The sequence below is a fragment of the Ambystoma mexicanum genome, chromosome 5p (genome assembly GCF_040938575.1).
Source record: "Ambystoma mexicanum isolate Mex_15411 chromosome 5p, UKY_AmexF1_1, whole genome shotgun sequence".
NCBI classification, from domain to species: domain Eukaryota; kingdom Metazoa; phylum Chordata; class Amphibia; order Caudata; family Ambystomatidae; genus Ambystoma; species Ambystoma mexicanum.
This window is the reverse complement of record NC_090930.1, coordinates 1,013,402,630-1,013,420,858: the sequence shown is the minus strand read 5'-3', so window position 1 is coordinate 1,013,420,858 and position 18,229 is coordinate 1,013,402,630. Positions and strand designations below refer to the sequence as shown.

The 18,229-nt window shown below is 45.2% G+C and overlaps 1 protein-coding gene across 5 annotated transcripts in view; it reads right to left on the bottom strand.

Annotated features, from left to right (window-relative positions):
* SLC35B3 (solute carrier family 35 member B3) overlaps positions 1-18,229 on the bottom strand; it is a 627,346-nt gene that overhangs the window by 465,309 nt on the left and 143,808 nt on the right. Inside the window, exon 1 of one of the 5 annotated variants that reach the window (XM_069613484.1) lies at positions 6,895-7,029. The exons of the other annotated variants lie outside the window; for them this stretch is intronic. Within the exon in view, the coding sequence (XP_069469585.1) occupies positions 6,895-6,977 (83 nt within the window). The 5' untranslated portion in view covers positions 6,978-7,029. Of the gene's footprint in view, positions 1-6,894; positions 7,030-18,229 lie in introns of those variants that run through there. 5 annotated transcript variants of the gene reach the window in all.

The following is an 18,229-nucleotide window of genomic DNA, read 5'->3' as shown; positions in this document are numbered from 1 at the left end:
ACCTACCTCAAAACCGTAAGGAAGACCGGTTGGACCTACTAGAATAATTCTGTGATGTCTTTAGAACTGAGCAAGGACGGGTTAAGGGGGTATTACACTATATCCGTACACCCCCGGGGCAAGTGGTCCATTTAAAGTCCTACTTGATTCTCTAGTCTATAAAAGAAGTCATCATAAAGGATGTGGAAAACATGCTGGGAGTGAATATCACAGAACCATCACAGAACCGTTGGTCCTCTCTGATAGTACTTGTTGCCAAGCCAGATCAGTCGTGGAGTTTTTGTATGGACTTCAGAAAGGTGAACGCGGTTTCCCAATTCGACAGTTACCCGATGCCATGGATCGACGATCTGATTGATCGATTGGGAACTGCTGTTTTCCTCAATACAAATTATCTGACGAAATGGATACTGGCACATCCCTGTTAATCAGAGGACAGGGAAAAAAACAAGTTTTCCCGCCCCGATTGGAATATTTCAGTTCAAGGTACTACCTTTCAAAAGTTAATGGACCAAATGCTCCGGCCTTGCATATCTTTTTGAGGGGCGTATATCGATGATATAATCATTCACAGAAGGACGTGGGAAGAACATTGACACTGCCTATACCTAGTTACCAGAGCACTGAGGAAAGCTGTGTTCACAGCAACTCCAAGGAAATGTCACTTGGCACAGTCAGCAGTCAAGTAGCTTGGATCATTTGTTGGCAAAAGGCTAGTTCGATTCCAGACTGAGAAAGTAAAAGCAGTCAAAAAAACTCCAGTGCCCCAAAGCAAAAGACCTAAGAGCCTTTTTGGGTTTAGTGGGGTATTACGGGCGATTCATCCCCAGTTAATCATCCATCACGTCTTGCCTCACTCAAACCCAAGAATGCAGAGACATCTCACTGGTAGTGACAGACTAATTGAAAGTAAAGGAAGAAGGAGAAGAGGCAGTAGCCCGTCACTTTAGATCACTGGGACTTCCTTAACCCTCCACCCACAGAACAATGCAGACATTTCTCTAGCACCCTTTGCTCCGGGATGACGAGGCAGCCAGTGGTAGCTTTTTGTCATCCCCCCATGGGCAGATTTGTCTGCCTAATGATTGAGGTCTTGGTGTCAAATTGAGTACTCTGCATATCTGACACACTACTAAGTCTGTTGCCTGGCAGAATGTAGGCAATGTTAGACTGCATGCGTTCACTCAGTCCCATTTCCCTTCTTCCATCTGGAGAACTTCGGAGCAACTTTGAGATACAAGACAATGATGCACTGCACACCATTCAGAGTCTGAATACATGTTGACCCCGCCTGAAGGCACACGCAATAGGGCACCAGACATGGGCTATATTATTTTACTACGGTCATTTGCATGGTTTGCAGGAGCTCTGGTGAATCTGATAGAGGGTAGTGGGATAAGTTAAAGGGGAAGAGCGAAAAATGTGATGTTCCTGTTAATGTGTTCAAAGTGGAAATACCTGAGCTTTGCATGAAGAACAGCTTCTAGGTGTTGCGTATCAAGCCCATAGAGGCATTTAAGTCTAGAGGGGAGCCTCATGTTGCCGGGATGTAAGGTTGTTTGTTTATTATTTATAATGCGCGCCAGACCCAGAGGTATCAGGGCGCAACAATTACAAAACAATGCAAAGCTTAGTTACAGGGAGTCAAAAGGGTGAAACATAAATTACAGAGCAGGATAAATTGATATTTACAGATATTACAAGCATTATGTACAATGTTATAATTATCCCCACAGGGTAACATATTGTTACGCTCACCTGATATCCACGGGGACGCCACCCAGCCAGTTGGTCATTGGTGCCCTTCCCAATGATTCCCTGAAGTGGGGACGGTGTTGATGGGATTCCGCCTGGAAATGAAGACTATATTAGGACTGACCGACCAAGGTAAGTTTTCCCCCACCTACCTTGTGTTTCCAGCCCCTCCAGGTTCTCTTCTCACCTGGTTGTCGGAATCGGTGGGCTCTCCGTCCTGCTCTCTGGGCAGGGGCGCGTTGTCTTTTGTGGGCACAGGCAGTCCAGTTACTTCACTGACTGCTGCCCTTGTAGTATCTTTCAGGTAGGTCTTATTGCGATTGATGGCGTCGTAATTCTTGCATGCCTTTTCTCTGTTCTAAAGGTCTCTTTTTTTATCTCCCTAGGAGTGTGGAGTGTCCGCTTGGAGAACTGGATATGCTGGTTCTCACCGGGAGATGATGGCGCGCTATAGCGCTATGATGCGGTAAGGAGGCACTTTGCGTAGCGCAGCGATGTTCTGTCCTCACTGACCTGTGCTTTTCTCTTTTCGTAGGTCGCGGTGAGTTCCCAGCGCAGATGGAGTTCCGGAGCTATGCCGGCCGAAACGCAACCAACCAAGTAAGTCTTTAAGCGCTTTGTGGTTGTAATGTCTCCACTACCTCCTTTAATGATGTGGTAGATGGGGGTGGCGTTATTAAGAGATTTATGGGTAAGCGACAAAGTTTTTAGAAGAATTTTGTCGTTGGTTCGGAGCCAGTTATTCTGTCGTCTACTCTCAGAGATGTGGTTTCTTTTGGAGATGCCTAGTGCCGCTCTAAGGGCATTGTTTTGTAGGGTTTGGATTCTTCTAATGATGGATTTGTTGGAACCTATGTACAGGGTGTTGCAATAATCCAAGCGGGACAGGATGAGTGCTCTAGCCAGGATGGTACAGCTGTTATTGGAGAGAAATGGCTCACCTGTTCTTATAAGTTTGCATCTATAGGCCGTAGAGGACGCTAGCGTGTTGACCTGTTTGGAGAATGAGAGTGTAGAATCGAGATAAAAACCTAATGTTTTTACCTCCTGTGCTACCTTAATGTGGTTGCCGTCGATTATGAATGAGGAGTAGTCAGGTCCCACTTTTTTTAAGTTAGTGCGGTTACCCAGGATGATGAGTTCTGTTTTATCATCATTCAGGCATAGACCGTGCGTGGCCATCCATGCCTCGATGATGATGAGGATGCATTGGCTGGGGCTGTGGTATGTAAGCTGGCTTTATAAGTGTAGTGTTCGGATGTTTGATGACTTTCTAAAGGGGTTTTCAACTGCCAAGTGTGTGGCTTTGTTGATATGTGAACCGTGTGCTTTAGAAAAGAGGTCTAGCATATTTGTGTTAGTGTTCCATCTGTAGGTGTGAATTAAAGCAGCACATACAACGGTAGCAACACCAGGGCGGAGGGGCCAATAGGCTTACATGGCGGCTGCATCTCCATGAGGCTCAGAGAGGCGCAGTTTTACAAAAAGCCTGGAGCTCAGAATCCCAAATCCGAACCCCCCCCCCACCCAGTGGCGGCTGTGCCCTTGCGGGGAGCCTGAATGGCTGTGAAAACAATCTGGTGGAGACTGAGCTGCGAACCACCGACAGCCAGGCCGGCTGAGAGCCATTAGAAAGCCTGGGGCAGCCCGAGGTGTAGGTTGCGGGACATCCCCCAAGCTGAGGGATCTGTCAGGGGGATGTGGGAGGGGGTTCTGCGAGGCAGCAAGCGCCCCTCTGATCGATCACCACTACTGAGGGCTGGCCGTAGACCCTGTCTCTCACCCTACACACGGGAAGGCTCCAGGTGACCATTGGGGGCCTGTTCCCTGCAGAGGCAGGCGCATAGCACCCAGAGGGGGAAACGTGTGGGGTAGTGGATGCCCTATCTCGGAAGTGGCATCGACAGAGTGAGGTCCTGCCCCTGCTCTGCCCATTGGGAGCTTTGGGCAGCAATGACACTGCTGTACCTGTGAGGTGGCAGCCTGTGGGGATAGGACACGGCCGGGTCAACAGCCTGAGGAAGTGAGAAAGCTGAAGCAGCGGGCCACGGAAGTCAATATCGATGGGGCTCCCAACTCCACTTGGACAGGGCATCAAGGCGACAGGAGGCATCAACCCTCATCGAGTGAGTAGCTTCTCTGTAGCGGACCAGTGTTCCACTGGTCCGCTACAGAGCCCGCCTGGCTGACCCTGTAGAGCAACGGCATCAGCGAACCTACGGAAGTCAACACCAACTGGAAGCCTGGGTCTTCCATTTGTCGATTCCCATCACATAAGGACACCACCTGCTTCACTGGTGCCAGAGGTCCGGCACCACCTACTTCAGCAACTACCTCCTCTCACCATGGCCAAGCAAGGGAAACTTAAAAAACCAACAGACACCCTCACCATGATGAATGACACCGCGGACAAAGGGAAGAAGCAGAAACTCAGAATCGAAGCACAGATCCATACAGAGGATGCCAAAATCCCCCCAAGCAGAGGATCCACACCACCAAGGAGGATCTGCAACGTCTCCTGGGCCTCTTCAGATCTATCCTCTCCCTTCCAGAGGATGAGTGCTTAATCCTGGACAGCTCCCACGGAGTGTACTCTCAAAAATCAAAAAACGTGATCCCTGACGTCCTTATCAGGGTGCACTACTTTAGAGACAAGGAGATTTTGAGGCGGTTCCGCCTAAAGGGCGAACTGTGCCAGAAGGACGCCAAAATCCAACTGTTTCTAAAACTGGCCCCCTCCACACTCATGAAGCGAGAACATTCAAACCAGTGACCGCCTGGCTCAATGAAAGGAACATTAAAAACTGTTAGGGCTCCCCTTGTTTCCTCTTTACCTGGAACAACAAGTCCTAGGCCCTGTCCGACCTGAGGGAGGCGGAATTCCTGCGGGACTCCAGCCGCCTTGTGTTCTGTGTTTTATTTTGCGAAATTATTAATTATTATTTCATTTATTTAGTCCACCCTCCTAACTCCCCTGGGCCCAGATGGCTTTGCAGTCCAATTCTCCAAAACTTTTAAAAGCCTGCTATCCTCCGCTGTAACCAACCTCTTCAACTTCTTCCTGTCCTCTAACTAGGTCTCACAAACAATGGCAGAATCCTTAACGGTCTTGCGTCTTAAGCCAGGCAAGCCGGATTGCAGCTGTGACTCCTACCGACCGATAGCCTTGTTGAACACAGACGTAAAAATCTTCGGGACGATCCTAGCTACTAGACTCATGCGGTTCCCTCCCATACTCATACATCCCACTCAGCCAGGATTTCTGGTCAATGGGACCACACGCAATAACATTTGCAGAGCACTACATGTAATCGAGCTGGGTAAAACAAACAAAAGTTATTGCTAGTCGTGCTTGACGAAAACATAGCGTTTGACGGGCTGAACTAGGGCGTTCTGGAGAAGACCCTGCTGGCCTTTGGGTCTAACTTTAGAATGTGGATTGCTGCAACCTTAGCCGCTCCCCTCACTAGAACTAGGATAAATTACCACACTATTTAATTGATATACTTAAAAAGAGGAACGCGCCTGGGAAGAACCATTCTAAATGATTCCCTCCCCCAATTCTCCAAAACCTGGCTCCCATTGGCGACATATTGCAGGGATACATTAGACTCTCCTCCCAAATACCCTGCTCCACCTGTCCCCGTTCTAGCCACCCCTCTCCCAGCCCAACAGAGCATAAGCCCTCTTATTTGATCTGCAGGTCTATGACTGTCCGACACACTTGAGTTCCACTAACTGCACTTCGCAATAGGATCAACCTAACCCCCCCACCTTAGCCTCTCCCCGATGTATTTAAAGCTTTACTGGACTTTCCTTCTTCTGTAAATCAAAAAGCACAAAATTATAAAAAAAGTGGAGTTACAAAAACAAGGGTAGTCAGACTTCTAACACTTTCAATCAAGTAGATTAAGGTAGGCTGCTGCACGTGCTTGGCATTGCTGACCTGAAAGTAATTAGGTGCCCCATGCACCATGGGCTGGTGGCAATTCTGAACCCCTCTACGTCAATACCAATGTGAATTTGTATGAGCCAGTGGTAAAACTACTAGGTTGCCATGAAAGCAAAGTGGGTTTATTACTAACATGTCTTGAGTGTTCACAGGGACAGGTAACAACCCTAGATGTGTATAGGATGGTAAAACTCCCCTGCAGGTATACAACTTAAGTATCCCTTTGCCGTCCTATTCCTATATTTTCCCTGCTTCAAAGATCTCCATTTTTTTCCAACACACACTGAATAATATCAAGAGACAAGCAGGTATCCACAAGCTTACCAGCTGTCCGTCCATTGCTATCAACGCTCCAAAGTACGTGATGGTAGAGGCACGAGGTTTGTCACCTTTTTTTCGAATATTTTAACCCAGGTGGACGAAGACCGCAACCGTCCCCTCAATCTCTACACACTTCACTACAAGCACAGACTGCCCAAGAACATTTGGGGGTCCATCTGAGTAAGTGGTGATAAGGGAAATTGGAATTTACGGTAGGTTCTATGGCTGATACAGATTTGCCCACCACAGTAGTAGGCAGCAGGGACTCTGGAAGGTAATAAATTCATATCAGAATATTGGAGATACTGTAAATACTGCAGGTAGACCTATCACAAACAATCAGATTTTGCATTTTGCCACTCAATACACACAAACTAGGGTAACTACTTATGACACACGGTTCGCTGCATTGAAACGTTCTGGAATTAAACATGGATTGTGCACTGAGAATTAATTCAGACATACGGGGATGTAACATGCACGATCAGTGGCCACTGTAGAGAGGCAACCACACAGACTTTCTGGGAGTACAGACAGTGTTAGCCATCAAACATGGCCATCACAGCACTTGCTATCGGTTTAAGTTTATATTGTAATTTAACAATCTACTCTTTCTGAACCTCCATCAAGAGTATATACAATGCAAGATAAATGTTGTACAGAACTTTAGTGCAATACATTGGAAAGGTCCCGTTTTTGTAAAAAGGAAAGGGGTGTGCGTTCTAAAACCTCATTCAAATAAATATTGCACTGCATGTTTTCGAATAACTTCACTGCAAAATGTGCTACGCCACAGAACAGAGTGGGAATTGCTCACTCCCATTTGATATCACTATTCATGAAAACAGCAACATTTTTCCCAGTACCTTTCAGCGTCTGAAACATCCGCCTTTTCGTATGCAGCGGCGAAGTTTTCTTCGCCAGGTTCTTTTGCCTCGTTGGAAGCCATTGTTTTCTTCGAGCATCGAGCTGGCAGGTCAGCATATCAATGTGGATCATGTTCACTTCCTTATTCCTTCAATCACTCGCATACGATTGGTGGAAAACTGAACAAACCATTCACAATGCAAATGTTGTAAAGCGAGAGTGCACCATGCAGGGAGGTGAGAAGAAACGCCCGTTATGTATTTTCGCTGTGAGGAGTACACTTCGTAAATTTCGGTTTAAAAATTAAGTCGTTTCATTTGCTGCAATAGTAAAGAAATTGGTATTTCGACCCAGTGACAACTCAGATTCCCACACATATTTCCACACTTGCAGCAAATTAACTCCTTTCCTCCCAGTCTGTATACTCAAGAGATGAACATGTTTATTGTGCCACAATGTCATACATGCCAACCTTCCCGATTGAGGCGGGAGACTCCTGATTTTGGTAGCAAAAATGTTGCAATTTTTTACTGCCTCCCTCCTAAAATAATTCTAATGCCACTGCATTCTAATGGGGAAATTCAGCTTTCCCGATTGCTCGGAAAGAATCTCAATGCCAGCTGCTCCAAAATGTTGGCATGTATGCAATGTGGTTCAGATGTTTCTCCTTGGGCTAAAAGTGTATCCAAACCGACTATGATTCTTTTTTCCTGGTGCTATCAGGATTATTTATGGGTACATCACGAAACCAAGATAATATGCAAAATGTTAAGCCCTTTCAGCTTATTTGCAAAACATGTGTTTATTCTACTCACATTGAAGTGTTGTCTGGGTCACCCTCTTAACCCTATTATAGAAATGCCATTCATGGCGGAGGGGGCTCCAGTGTACTTCTTTGGGCGCACTGGTGCTCACAATATTGGCTTGTCGCCTCAAAAAACCGCTCCTCATTCCTGGCCCCTAGAGCTGTGTGGTGGCCTTGCTGTTGCATAAAGCACTACACAAGCAACAAATGTGCTATATCCCTATGTGGCAACAATCCTGTAACACAGGCAGCCCTCTGTACATGAATCCCGAGATGTTCAGCGAATGCCTTCTAAGACAATATATTACAATACAGCATCACAATATTGAGCTACAACTGCGCCTGTCCTTCAATATGTGGCAATGAAAGTATGACAATCTGAGAAATGGAAAACAAAAGAGGGGATGGCTGGAATGTTTGGCATTCATCCCAATATCTGGCATTGCTCTGGGCAACCCTCCAAACCATCGTTCTTCAGCCTGCCAAGCAATTACAAAAGGAGAAAGATATATGCAATTTAGGCTTGGTCCACCTCTAAAGGGGCCGTGCAGCCTGAACTGACCGAGAAATGGCACACACACACCCCCCTCCCCCCAGATATCTCTTAGCGTCTGGGTCCTCCTCATTCGCCTTGCACTCAGTCCAATTTGGGCTCTGTCACTTATAACAGGTGGCTGGGCAGTGGCAGGTAATATTTCTGTGATCTGCAAAGTTACAGTAAGGCTATATGCTTCAAGAGTACGCTGGGGCACGTAAAGTCTGACACGCATATACTAGTTAATTAATTTCTTGACTTCCCTGTAAGTGTAATTAACTGCCCACAGGCTATATGTTGTTATGTAGAAGTGTTAAAAATGTTCCCTTTAATGATCAGCGCAATACTTTGATAATTTTATATTAACAATTGAGCTGTGCAAACTATTTGTTTTTGTTTGTTTATTTTTATAGCGCACCTTAACCCAGAGGTATCTGGGCGCATTAGACAGTTGCAAGAGATATAGGTGTACAGAGGATATGAAATACAGAGTTGCAGAAGTAGGACAATCCAATTTGCATAATTACAGACCAGTGCATGACAATGAAATGTACATAATTACAGACATGTGCAATATTGAGAGACACTGAGCTACGCAAACTGTACTGGCATGGGTTCGAGAATAGGGTTCAGAAGTGGAATGGTATAACAAGTACTAATGAAGTTGATACTGGCCAGTTAGCTATTTGATGGAGTTACTTCTGAAGTTTGCAAAAGAATTCATTGTTTTCAAGGATAGAGGGAGCGAGTTCCACAGCTGAGAAGCCATGACTGGGAAATTAATTCCCCCAGATTTTTGCATTTTATATCTGGGGACTATCAGGCCGAGTGTGTTAGTTGATCTTGTGACTCAGGTAGATGATTTTAACTTGATTTTTTCTGTTAAGTACAAGGGGGCTGCATTATTCAGTGCTTTATAGGTGAGGGGCATAGTTTTGAGTTGGATCTTGTCCTTGATCAAGAGCCATTTGTATTGTCTGCTTGTCTCAAGTATGCACGTATTTGCTGGCTCCCAAATAAAGGCCATTGCAGTAATTCAGCTTCGACAGTATTAATGCTCTGACAAGTGTAATACAGCTTTCATTGGATCGCAGAGGTTTGCAGGCCATGATTAGTTTCCCTGTATACGCTGTGGCTGAGGCTGTAGCGTTCACTTGTTCATGTAGATTCAAAGAGGTGTCGAGATAAAAACCTAGAGTTTTTACCTCTTTGGCCACTGGGATTTTGTTTCCATCGATGTTGAAGGAGTTGTAGTCCGAGTTTAATTTTTTTAGGTTCGCTGTGGATCCAATTTTTTTAGGTTCGCTGTGGATCCAACAATCAGTAGTTCAGTTTTGTTATCATTGATTCGGAGGCCGTGTGTGGCCATCCATGCCTGAATGATAAGATACATTTTATTCACTAGTGCTACATCGTCCTCATAAGATCCTGAGAGTGGAAGGAGGATCTGGGTGTCATCTGCGTAGTTAGTGTAGGTGATACCCAGACGGTCCAGTTTATCAAACAGGGGCTTAGTGAAGATATTGTACATAGTGGGTGATACACAGGAGCCTTGGTGGACTCAACATGTGATAGGAATAGGGTTGGCTGCTGCTGACGAGGAGAAGACTCTCATAGTCTTGTTATTTAGAAACAATTGAATCCAGGTAATGGTGTGAGGGGAGAAGTGGGCAGCAGAAGCGAGGTGGTTGCATAGTACTTTATGGCCAACCAGATCGAACGCTGCTGATAAATCCAATAGATGTAGTAGGGCCATTTTCCTGTTGTCCTTCATTTAATCAATCTGGGCTTTTAAGTCGATCAATGCCGTTTCGGTCCCATGTTGGGGTCTAAATCCCGATTGGCAAGTCCCTAGGAGGTGGTTAATCTCTAGATATTCTTGGATCTGTAGATATGCTACTCTGTCCAGAAGCTTCAATAAGAAAGGGACTGTTGTGATTGGCCTATAGTTTGTGGGGATGGTGGGGTCCAGAGATTGTTTTTTAAGTAATGGTAGAACCCATGATTCCTTTAGGTTACTGGGTGCTACAACACAAGCTCCAACCATACCCCATTATTCACTTTGTTACCTGTACAAATCTTTCATGTCTGTTTAGCCTTTCTTCCCCTGCTCTGCTATCTTTTTCTTTTCATTTGTGGACCAAGATCTAGATACCCCCTTGTGGGGCACATGGGAAGTGATGGGCACAGTATAAAACATCCATACCATAATTTATTTATTTCCTTTGACATTTGTAAAGCCAGCCGAACCCGGAGGAATCTAGGCACTGGTGACATGAAGGCGATGAAGGTTACAGCAATGTTACAGACATGGGTAGTACAAATAGTTTACAGGTGGTGGTTACAATAGATATCAGCGTAGGTGGTACAAGCATGTTGTCTAGAGCAACATTTCTGGTCAGGGTTGAGTAGGTGATGCAAAGACTTAGTAGGTTCTGCTACATTTGGAGGTCTTGTGAGTCTTGAGGCCTTTGCGGAAGGACCAGGAGTCGTCATCACAGTTTAAGGCTAGAGGGAGGGCATTCCAAAGCTTAGCCGCGATCACCGGGAAGCTGCTTCCCCCCCCGCTTACAGTCGCCTGTATCTAGGGATGCCAATTAGATGCGAGTAAGCATCTCGGGTAGGTCTGGCGGATTGGATTTTGGACATTTTTCTGGATAGGTAGGTTGGGGCAGTGTTTGAGATGCATTTGTGGGACAAGGCTAGCGTTTTGAACTTTATGCCTTCTAGGACCGGGAGCCAGTGGATGTGACGTCCAGCTGAGGAAAAACTGTCTCTTTTGCAGGTGTTTAGAGCTGCTCTTCTGGTGTTATTCTGAATGACCTGATGTTTTTTTTTTTATATTGCGGAAATTGGCGCATGCAAAGGGGGAGTTGCAGCAACCAATCCTGGATAGTATGAGGGCTCTAGCGAATGTGATGCAGCGGTCGGTGGATAGGAATGGCCTGCAGGCAATGATCAGTTTCGCAATATATCCGGCTGATGCTGTGATAGCGTTTACCAGTCTAGTTAGTGATAGCGTGGAGTCCAAGTAAACTCCCAATGTCTTTACCTCTTTGTCGACAGTGATGGTGGTCCTGTCGATGGAACAGGATGTGTACGAGTTATTGAGTGTGTTTAGCCAAGATTGTGTGCCAATAAGGAGGAGTTTGCTTTTCTCTTCATTTAGGCATAGTCTGTGTTGTGTCATCCAGGACTGGATGGTTTGGTATAGTTTGCTTAGTGAATTGGAGTCCGTGTTGTAGTATAACCCCCCCCCCCCCCAAACCAAAGGGTTGCAGCGTCTACTACTGATCCAGCAGTGCCTTCAGAGAATACAAATTACACCAGAGGGATACATGACATAGGCCCAGAGATCCATCTAAATTAGTTTAGCATGAAAACATTGGCCATTTTAAATTAATAAACCACTGGTCATTAGTGATAGATCACCAATGTCCTCATGCCACTAGTGGAGCGCAAAGCAGGAGGTTCTCCTTCAGAAATTACAAAAAGGCTTTTAAGCGGCACCTATATGCCAAAGCTATGGCACTGGAGTATAGGTAGGAGGGATATGACATGTAGAGAGAGAGACACAGCTTGTGGGTGTTTGGTTATTTAACCACCCATTAACAGCCAATGGCCATTCTATTCCCTATGGCCTTTCCCACCCACTACTTCCCTCTACTGCCCTAAACACATCATCCTCTGATCTTTAAGCTCACTATCAAGCAGTAATATCAAACTGTAGCTTGCCAGTGTTTTTCTAAGCAATCTGCTGAGAGTTAATGGATTAAATGCAGCTGTAGAAGGCTACTGGCGCAATAGAAACTTCTGGTCCACCGGTGCCTTCAGCCACTTGATTTACACCTCTTCCATGCACTGAAAGCCTGTTAAAATCAATCATTTGCCAAGTACTGATATCATATGCCCAGGTAATTACTCCATTATCCAGCTGTTGCACTCTTAGGGCCAGGTAGTACCATTATACTGATGCCTAGCAAATGTCTACTCTATGCCTAAACAAAAGCCCAAACTGTTGGCTTTGCCCATGCTCGTTTCAATAACTGTAATCAAACATTAGGAAAATGTAGTGATTCAAAGGCGATAAACAAATCATTGAACTAGTGCAATCAACTAAGTTATTCTTGAGTATCAAGCAATGACATTCAATGTGTTCAGTGGCTCAGGGCGCCAGTTTTGCTGTCTGAACCTTGGGAGCTGAAATGTCTGGATGCATGGCTTTTAAAAAACATGGCATCAGGGAGGACACATTTAGTTCTAGAATAAAATCGAAGGCTTCTTTGTATCCGTTGCGACAATTCCAGGGAGATCATCCCCACTCGCTAAGGGGTAGCCACTACTTTTGGGACTAGGGAAGTGAGCCAGCTACGCTTAACACCCATTAGGGGACAAGGTAAGAGGGATCCCTCGGGAGGGGACTCCCCCTTAAATGATAGACTCCAACAGGGTTTTAAATCACTACCCCCCCAGGCATCAACTCATTTGTAGAGTATGTAGGAGTTGGATTTTGCAATGACCATGTACACCATTTTCCCAATGGCTGGTTTGGCTTCTGATCCTAGGTATGCCCAATCGCCTCTGAAGTCTAAGAGATGAGTGAACTATCCCACTGGAGGAGTGATCCTGGAACAGCCAACCCCTCCGATGAGTTAACTTTCAAAATGTAAAAGCAACCTTCTAGCCCTATGATGCATTATATGCTTCATTAAAGCGACCTTTGAGAGTTCCAGCTATGTACACCTGACAAAGGGTGCCTGCCCCCTATGTGGTCACAAAAGTCAAAACCATTCTTGTACTCATTTTCATCAAATCACATCAAATGAGACATGGGAAATAAGAGATAGTTTACAGCACCCTACAGGTTGCATGAATTGAGGGTTCAGCGGGGCATTCGATTGACAATTCTGTGTGTTTTGGTGTGGGGGGCATAGGATGATAAAGGAGTTGTCCCTTCTCCACAGAGGGGAGCCGCCCCCTTTGAGGCTAGGGAGATGAGCCCGCTCTGCAAGGCCCTACTTAGGGTTCTGGGCAAGTGGGACCTCACTGGGAGTAATTCCCCTTGGGGACAAGGACTCCCATTCCTGCAAGGAACTTCCTGTCCATAACATACTATCTGCCTACATGGGAATCGGAAAGACTTACCTCTATTTTGAATTCCCCTGCTAGTGAAATTTCTTCAATCGGTTTGGCTTCAGGTAATGCTGGATCCTAGCTGAATTCCACAGTCAAACAGAAATGACAGACCCCCTTTTGTTTGTGATGACTTACAGAGAGCGTGAAACCCCTGTAGAGGCAAGCCTCTGACGGGAAGACGTCCCGGAGGGGCATAGCCACACCATACCACAGAGCCAGCGGTAGCGTGAGGAGGAAACAAATTGCTCGAAAGACGCCGGAAGGCTGGCGTCCTGACCGGCAAAGAAGCTAGGATCAAAATAGAGACGGTAAAGCGACTGTGTCACCTGGTGGCACAAACCACATGGAAGCCGTGGTGGGCCTGTGGCCTGTTAACGGAGGCCATCCCAGAATGCAGTGGAGAGACTGGATCCTCGAGCTCAGCATGAGAAGTTCATTAGCTGGCGATGAGAAAGGCGAACAGTGATATTCGATACTGGGAAAGCCACACGGATTATGGGGGCCAGATAAACTAGAGCGGGCAGAAGCCCTCCCGAAACTGAGCTAAACCAAGCTTATCAGATGGCCAGAGGACTTTGTGGAGCCCAGGAAACACCAACAATTAGAAGAGAGAGAGAAAGAAAGAGCGAGAAACAGCAAGAAAGAAAGAGAAAGGATGAGAAAGGCAGAGAAAGGAAGTGCGAGAGAGAGAAAGAGAGAGAGAGAGAGAAAGAAAGAGAGAGAGAGAGAGAGAACCTGTAGGGTTGCATTCTTCAAGCACAAAAGAAGACCATTGTCAAGCACCAAGTCGGAAATGGTGGAGTTGCATTAAGTAAACCTTTTCTTCCATGGTGGAGTTGCATTAAGTAAACCTTTTCTTCCTGGAAAGAGGGAGCCGTATGCAATTAAGAATTGTCATACATAACCTGCAGAGAGGTTGAGACTGTATTGCGAGAAACTGACAAACTTTTAAAAACCTCTTGAAAAACGGATCCAAGTGATTGGGCCAGGCAGAATTAATCCGGCCTTCTTTTTTTGTTATTTTCTCATAAGTGGTAGGGCCAGTTAGCCAATAGGATTTAGACAAATGACTATTTCTTTTGGACTTTGACGAGCACCCACCCTTACTTGTAGTTTGTTAGGCAGGGAAGCCCCCTCATAGCGGTAGGGCCAGACAGGCATTTTCTTATGACTTAAATAAAAACTCTTGAGCATATCCATGGTTTGCCACAGAGTCCTGTTGCTTTAAGCCTTGTGAGACATCCCTTTGTCCGATGCCTGAATGAGTGTTGAAGCAAGATGGATGTCGGGGAGCAATATTGTCCCCTGTGATACTAAGGAATGCCACTACAGGCAAGCTAAGCCTGCATGGAAGAGCTAAATCATTTCTTCTCAAAGTGAGTTGCATATTAAATCGTCCGGTTTCGTAATGGTGTATACCTCAACAACTTGGCTGAGAGCAGGTATGTCTGACTGGGGAGTCAGAGCTCTGACATCACAGTGCAAGGGAGTGATTGCAGTGTGCAATAATAAATAATAAACAGATCATTTGAGTTCAGCGTTGGGTTTTCATAGTTATTACTTCCAAAGCAGATCTGTTCAGTTTGAGCTCACAAAGGCCAGAAAGGATCAGGTGGAGGACAACAGGTTAAATGTGTAGCTGAACCAAAGGAGGGTTAACGCTCTTTAGGGGATATGCTAGTGTCCCCAAGTCAACTAAATTGGGCAGTAGATAAAATTGACAACAATGTATGTCCAAAACTCGGCTTTCTACAAAGTTGAGGGATGTGTTCATCCCACTTCTTATGTCTGGCAAGGTATGATACTTGTAGGACTGTGGGTGGGTGGATGAAGTGGGTTGAAATATGTTTGGGCTGCAGGGCTTCCAGCCTTCAGTTATCAATTTCACACCAAACGGATATTTAAAGGGATAGTCCAGTAAAAAAATATATTTTAAAAATAGATAGGCAACATTAAAAAAAATAATACTAGCGCTTTTTTTTTTTAAACTTCCTATGTAAAATTTTGAGCTATTCAAGCTCAAAATTCGCAAAAGCAAGCACATGGGCGCATCCATTTTGTGAAATGGATGCCCGCCTGTGCTGGCTTTTGCTTTTGCGGCACCAATGAAGGAAAAGCCAGCCAGCTGTAGTGAACAAAAGCTACCGCTGGGTGGCTTTTCCTTCATTGGTGCTGTACGCGGAGGACCGGGGACCGGAGACCAGAGCAGGAAAGCTGCAGCTGAATCTCGGTAAGTGCTATTTATTTGAAAAAAAAAATAAGCACTAGCTGCGTTTTTTTTCTAAGTTTTCCGGGCTGGAAGAGCCCGGAAAACTTAGAAATAAAACCGCAGCTTTAAAAACGTTGTATTTATGTTTGCGGTTGCTTTTGAAGCGGCCGCAAACATAAATACAACGTTAGCCTGAGAAACTCGGAAAGAAAAACCGCAGCGTTTTCAAACACAACCGCGTTGTGTTTCTGCCTGCTGTGGCTATCACTTTGGGTCTCCCCAGGGGAGCACCGGAGACCCAAAGTGAAAGCCACAGCAGGCAGAAACACAACGCGGTTGTGTTTGAAAAACGCTGCGGTTTTTCTTTCCGAGTTTCTCAGGCTCCTCCGAGCCGGAGGAGCCTGAGTTACTTGGAAAGAAAAACCGCAGCGTTTTCAAACACAACGTTGTATTTATGTTTGCGGTCGCTTCAAAAGCGACCGCAAACATAAATACAACGTTTTTAAAGCTGCAGTTTTATTTCTAAGTTTTCCGGGCTCCTCCATCCCGGAAAACCTAGAAAAAAAAACGCAGCTAGTGCTTATTTTTTTTTCAAATAAACAGCACTTACTGAGATTCAGCTGCAGCTTTCCTGCTCTGGTCTCCGGTCCCCGGTCCTCCGCGTACAGCACCAATGAAGGAAAAGCCACCCAGCGGTAGCTTTTGTTTACTACAGCTGGCTGGCTTTTCCTTCATTAGTGCCGCAAAAGCAAAAGCCAGCACAGGCGGGCATCCATTTCACAAAATGGATGCGCCCATGTGCTTGCTTTTGCGAATTTTGAGCTTGAATAGCTCCAAATTTTACATAGGAAGTTTAAAAAAAAAAAGTGCTAGTATTATTTTTTTAATGTTGCCTATCTATTTTTAAATTATATCTCTTTAATAAGTGGACCGTTGTTATTTGAAGGCTAACTTGTTTTGGCCGATGTGGTTCAACACTGCTATGAAAAATGTGGAGCCTATATAGGTTGCATGCTTGGTGGGAGGAGTTAAACAGGGACATCCACCCTACACAGCCAAACAAGGTCACTCAGGGTTGTGAAGGCATCATGAAGAAGGACACAGACAACAGATTCCAAATTCAGAAACCACCACGTTTATTAACTTATATGTCAGGATGGCAAAAGGCCTAACTTGCCCTATACTAAGGTGGGATTTCCCTACCTAAAGAAAACTAAGGAATGTCTGAGTCAAAGAGTACAATTTAGGAATCGGTCTGTGTCCAAAACCTATGCTTCCCCTCACAACTAATCTATACAGTGTGCAGGGATGTCGATAACCAGCAAAAAAAAAAAAAAACAGTGTTCAACATAAAGTTCTGAGCTCCTTCCAGCTCATAGCTTCTTTTCAGCTCCCTTCCCCAAATATAAAACAGTTCCACCCAGAAAAAAGTCTGGGATTATCTTTTTTGGATTTAAGATGCAATAGTCTCTTCAAATCTGAGTGTTCTTCCTCAAGTCCGGACTCAAGGTTCCCTTCCCCAAGTTCTAAAAGTCACAGTTCCAAAAGAAACACAAAATGGTCTGGTCTTTCTCAGTTTAGCTAATGTTGTTTTCAAATTGTACAGTTCAGATCATTTTGTAGCTTGCACAGATGTTGAAAATGTCACTGAAAAATTGTTTATGATCATATTAATTTGAGTACTTAAAGATCTGATGGTTTGCATGAATTGAAACGTTCTTTCCTCCTTTAGATTTCTGTTTAGAGGCAACGTTTTAATTCTGTGTAGCATCAAAGTTTTAATTATCTTCAGTGTTCAATAATTGGTTCTCTTGGCTTAGGGTTTGTTTTCCCTTCATATAAAGTTCAATAGTTCATTTCACTTTAAATGAATAGTTCAATATGCCGAGACCTTCAAAAATGTGTTTCTTGCCACACGTGACCATTCTGATACAAAATATTCCCCTTAGTTCAAGATTAGACAAACATAACTGTTGGTTTCACTTGAATTGAATATTTCGGTATTCAGAAACTTTCAAAAACGTACTCCTTGAAACATGCGGCCCATCTGATACAAAGTATTTCCCTTTGCTGTAGTTTGTTTTACTTCAAATGAACAGTTCATTGTTCGGAGACCTTCAAAACGTGTTTCTTGCTACACGCGACCACTGCATTTCAGTACAGGCTTCATTTCACACACGCACACAGGGTTTCTCAAGCCCCAGAAACTCCCTGGAAGGTATCTTGATTTGTGCTGCAGCGTGGAACAGCCATCTTCCTTCAGTGCCAGGGCTCCAGTTCATGCCACTCACACTCCTGGGGTGGCCCTTCACCACAGGGGAACAAGCATGTTGCATAGAAAGGAACCGGGCAGCCTTCCTGTATGGCTTACTTCACCTTTCCTAGTCTGCTCCACAGAGTCCCCACTCCCACGCCATGCCATGCTGCACGTTCCTCGGCTGCCTACACCAACCTCCTGGTCCGTCTCCTGACGATCCCGTTGTTCTCTCCTGCCACTGGGTTGGGTTCCATGTATACACTTGCAGCCTCTTAACAGGCTGCAGGCGTGGAAAATTATTCAGCCCTGCCTGAGGGACATGCCTGACCTTCACTGCTCTTAGCAGTCATGTTCCTCTTCCCAGTGGTAGTGGTAAAAGAGCAAAGTCTTCA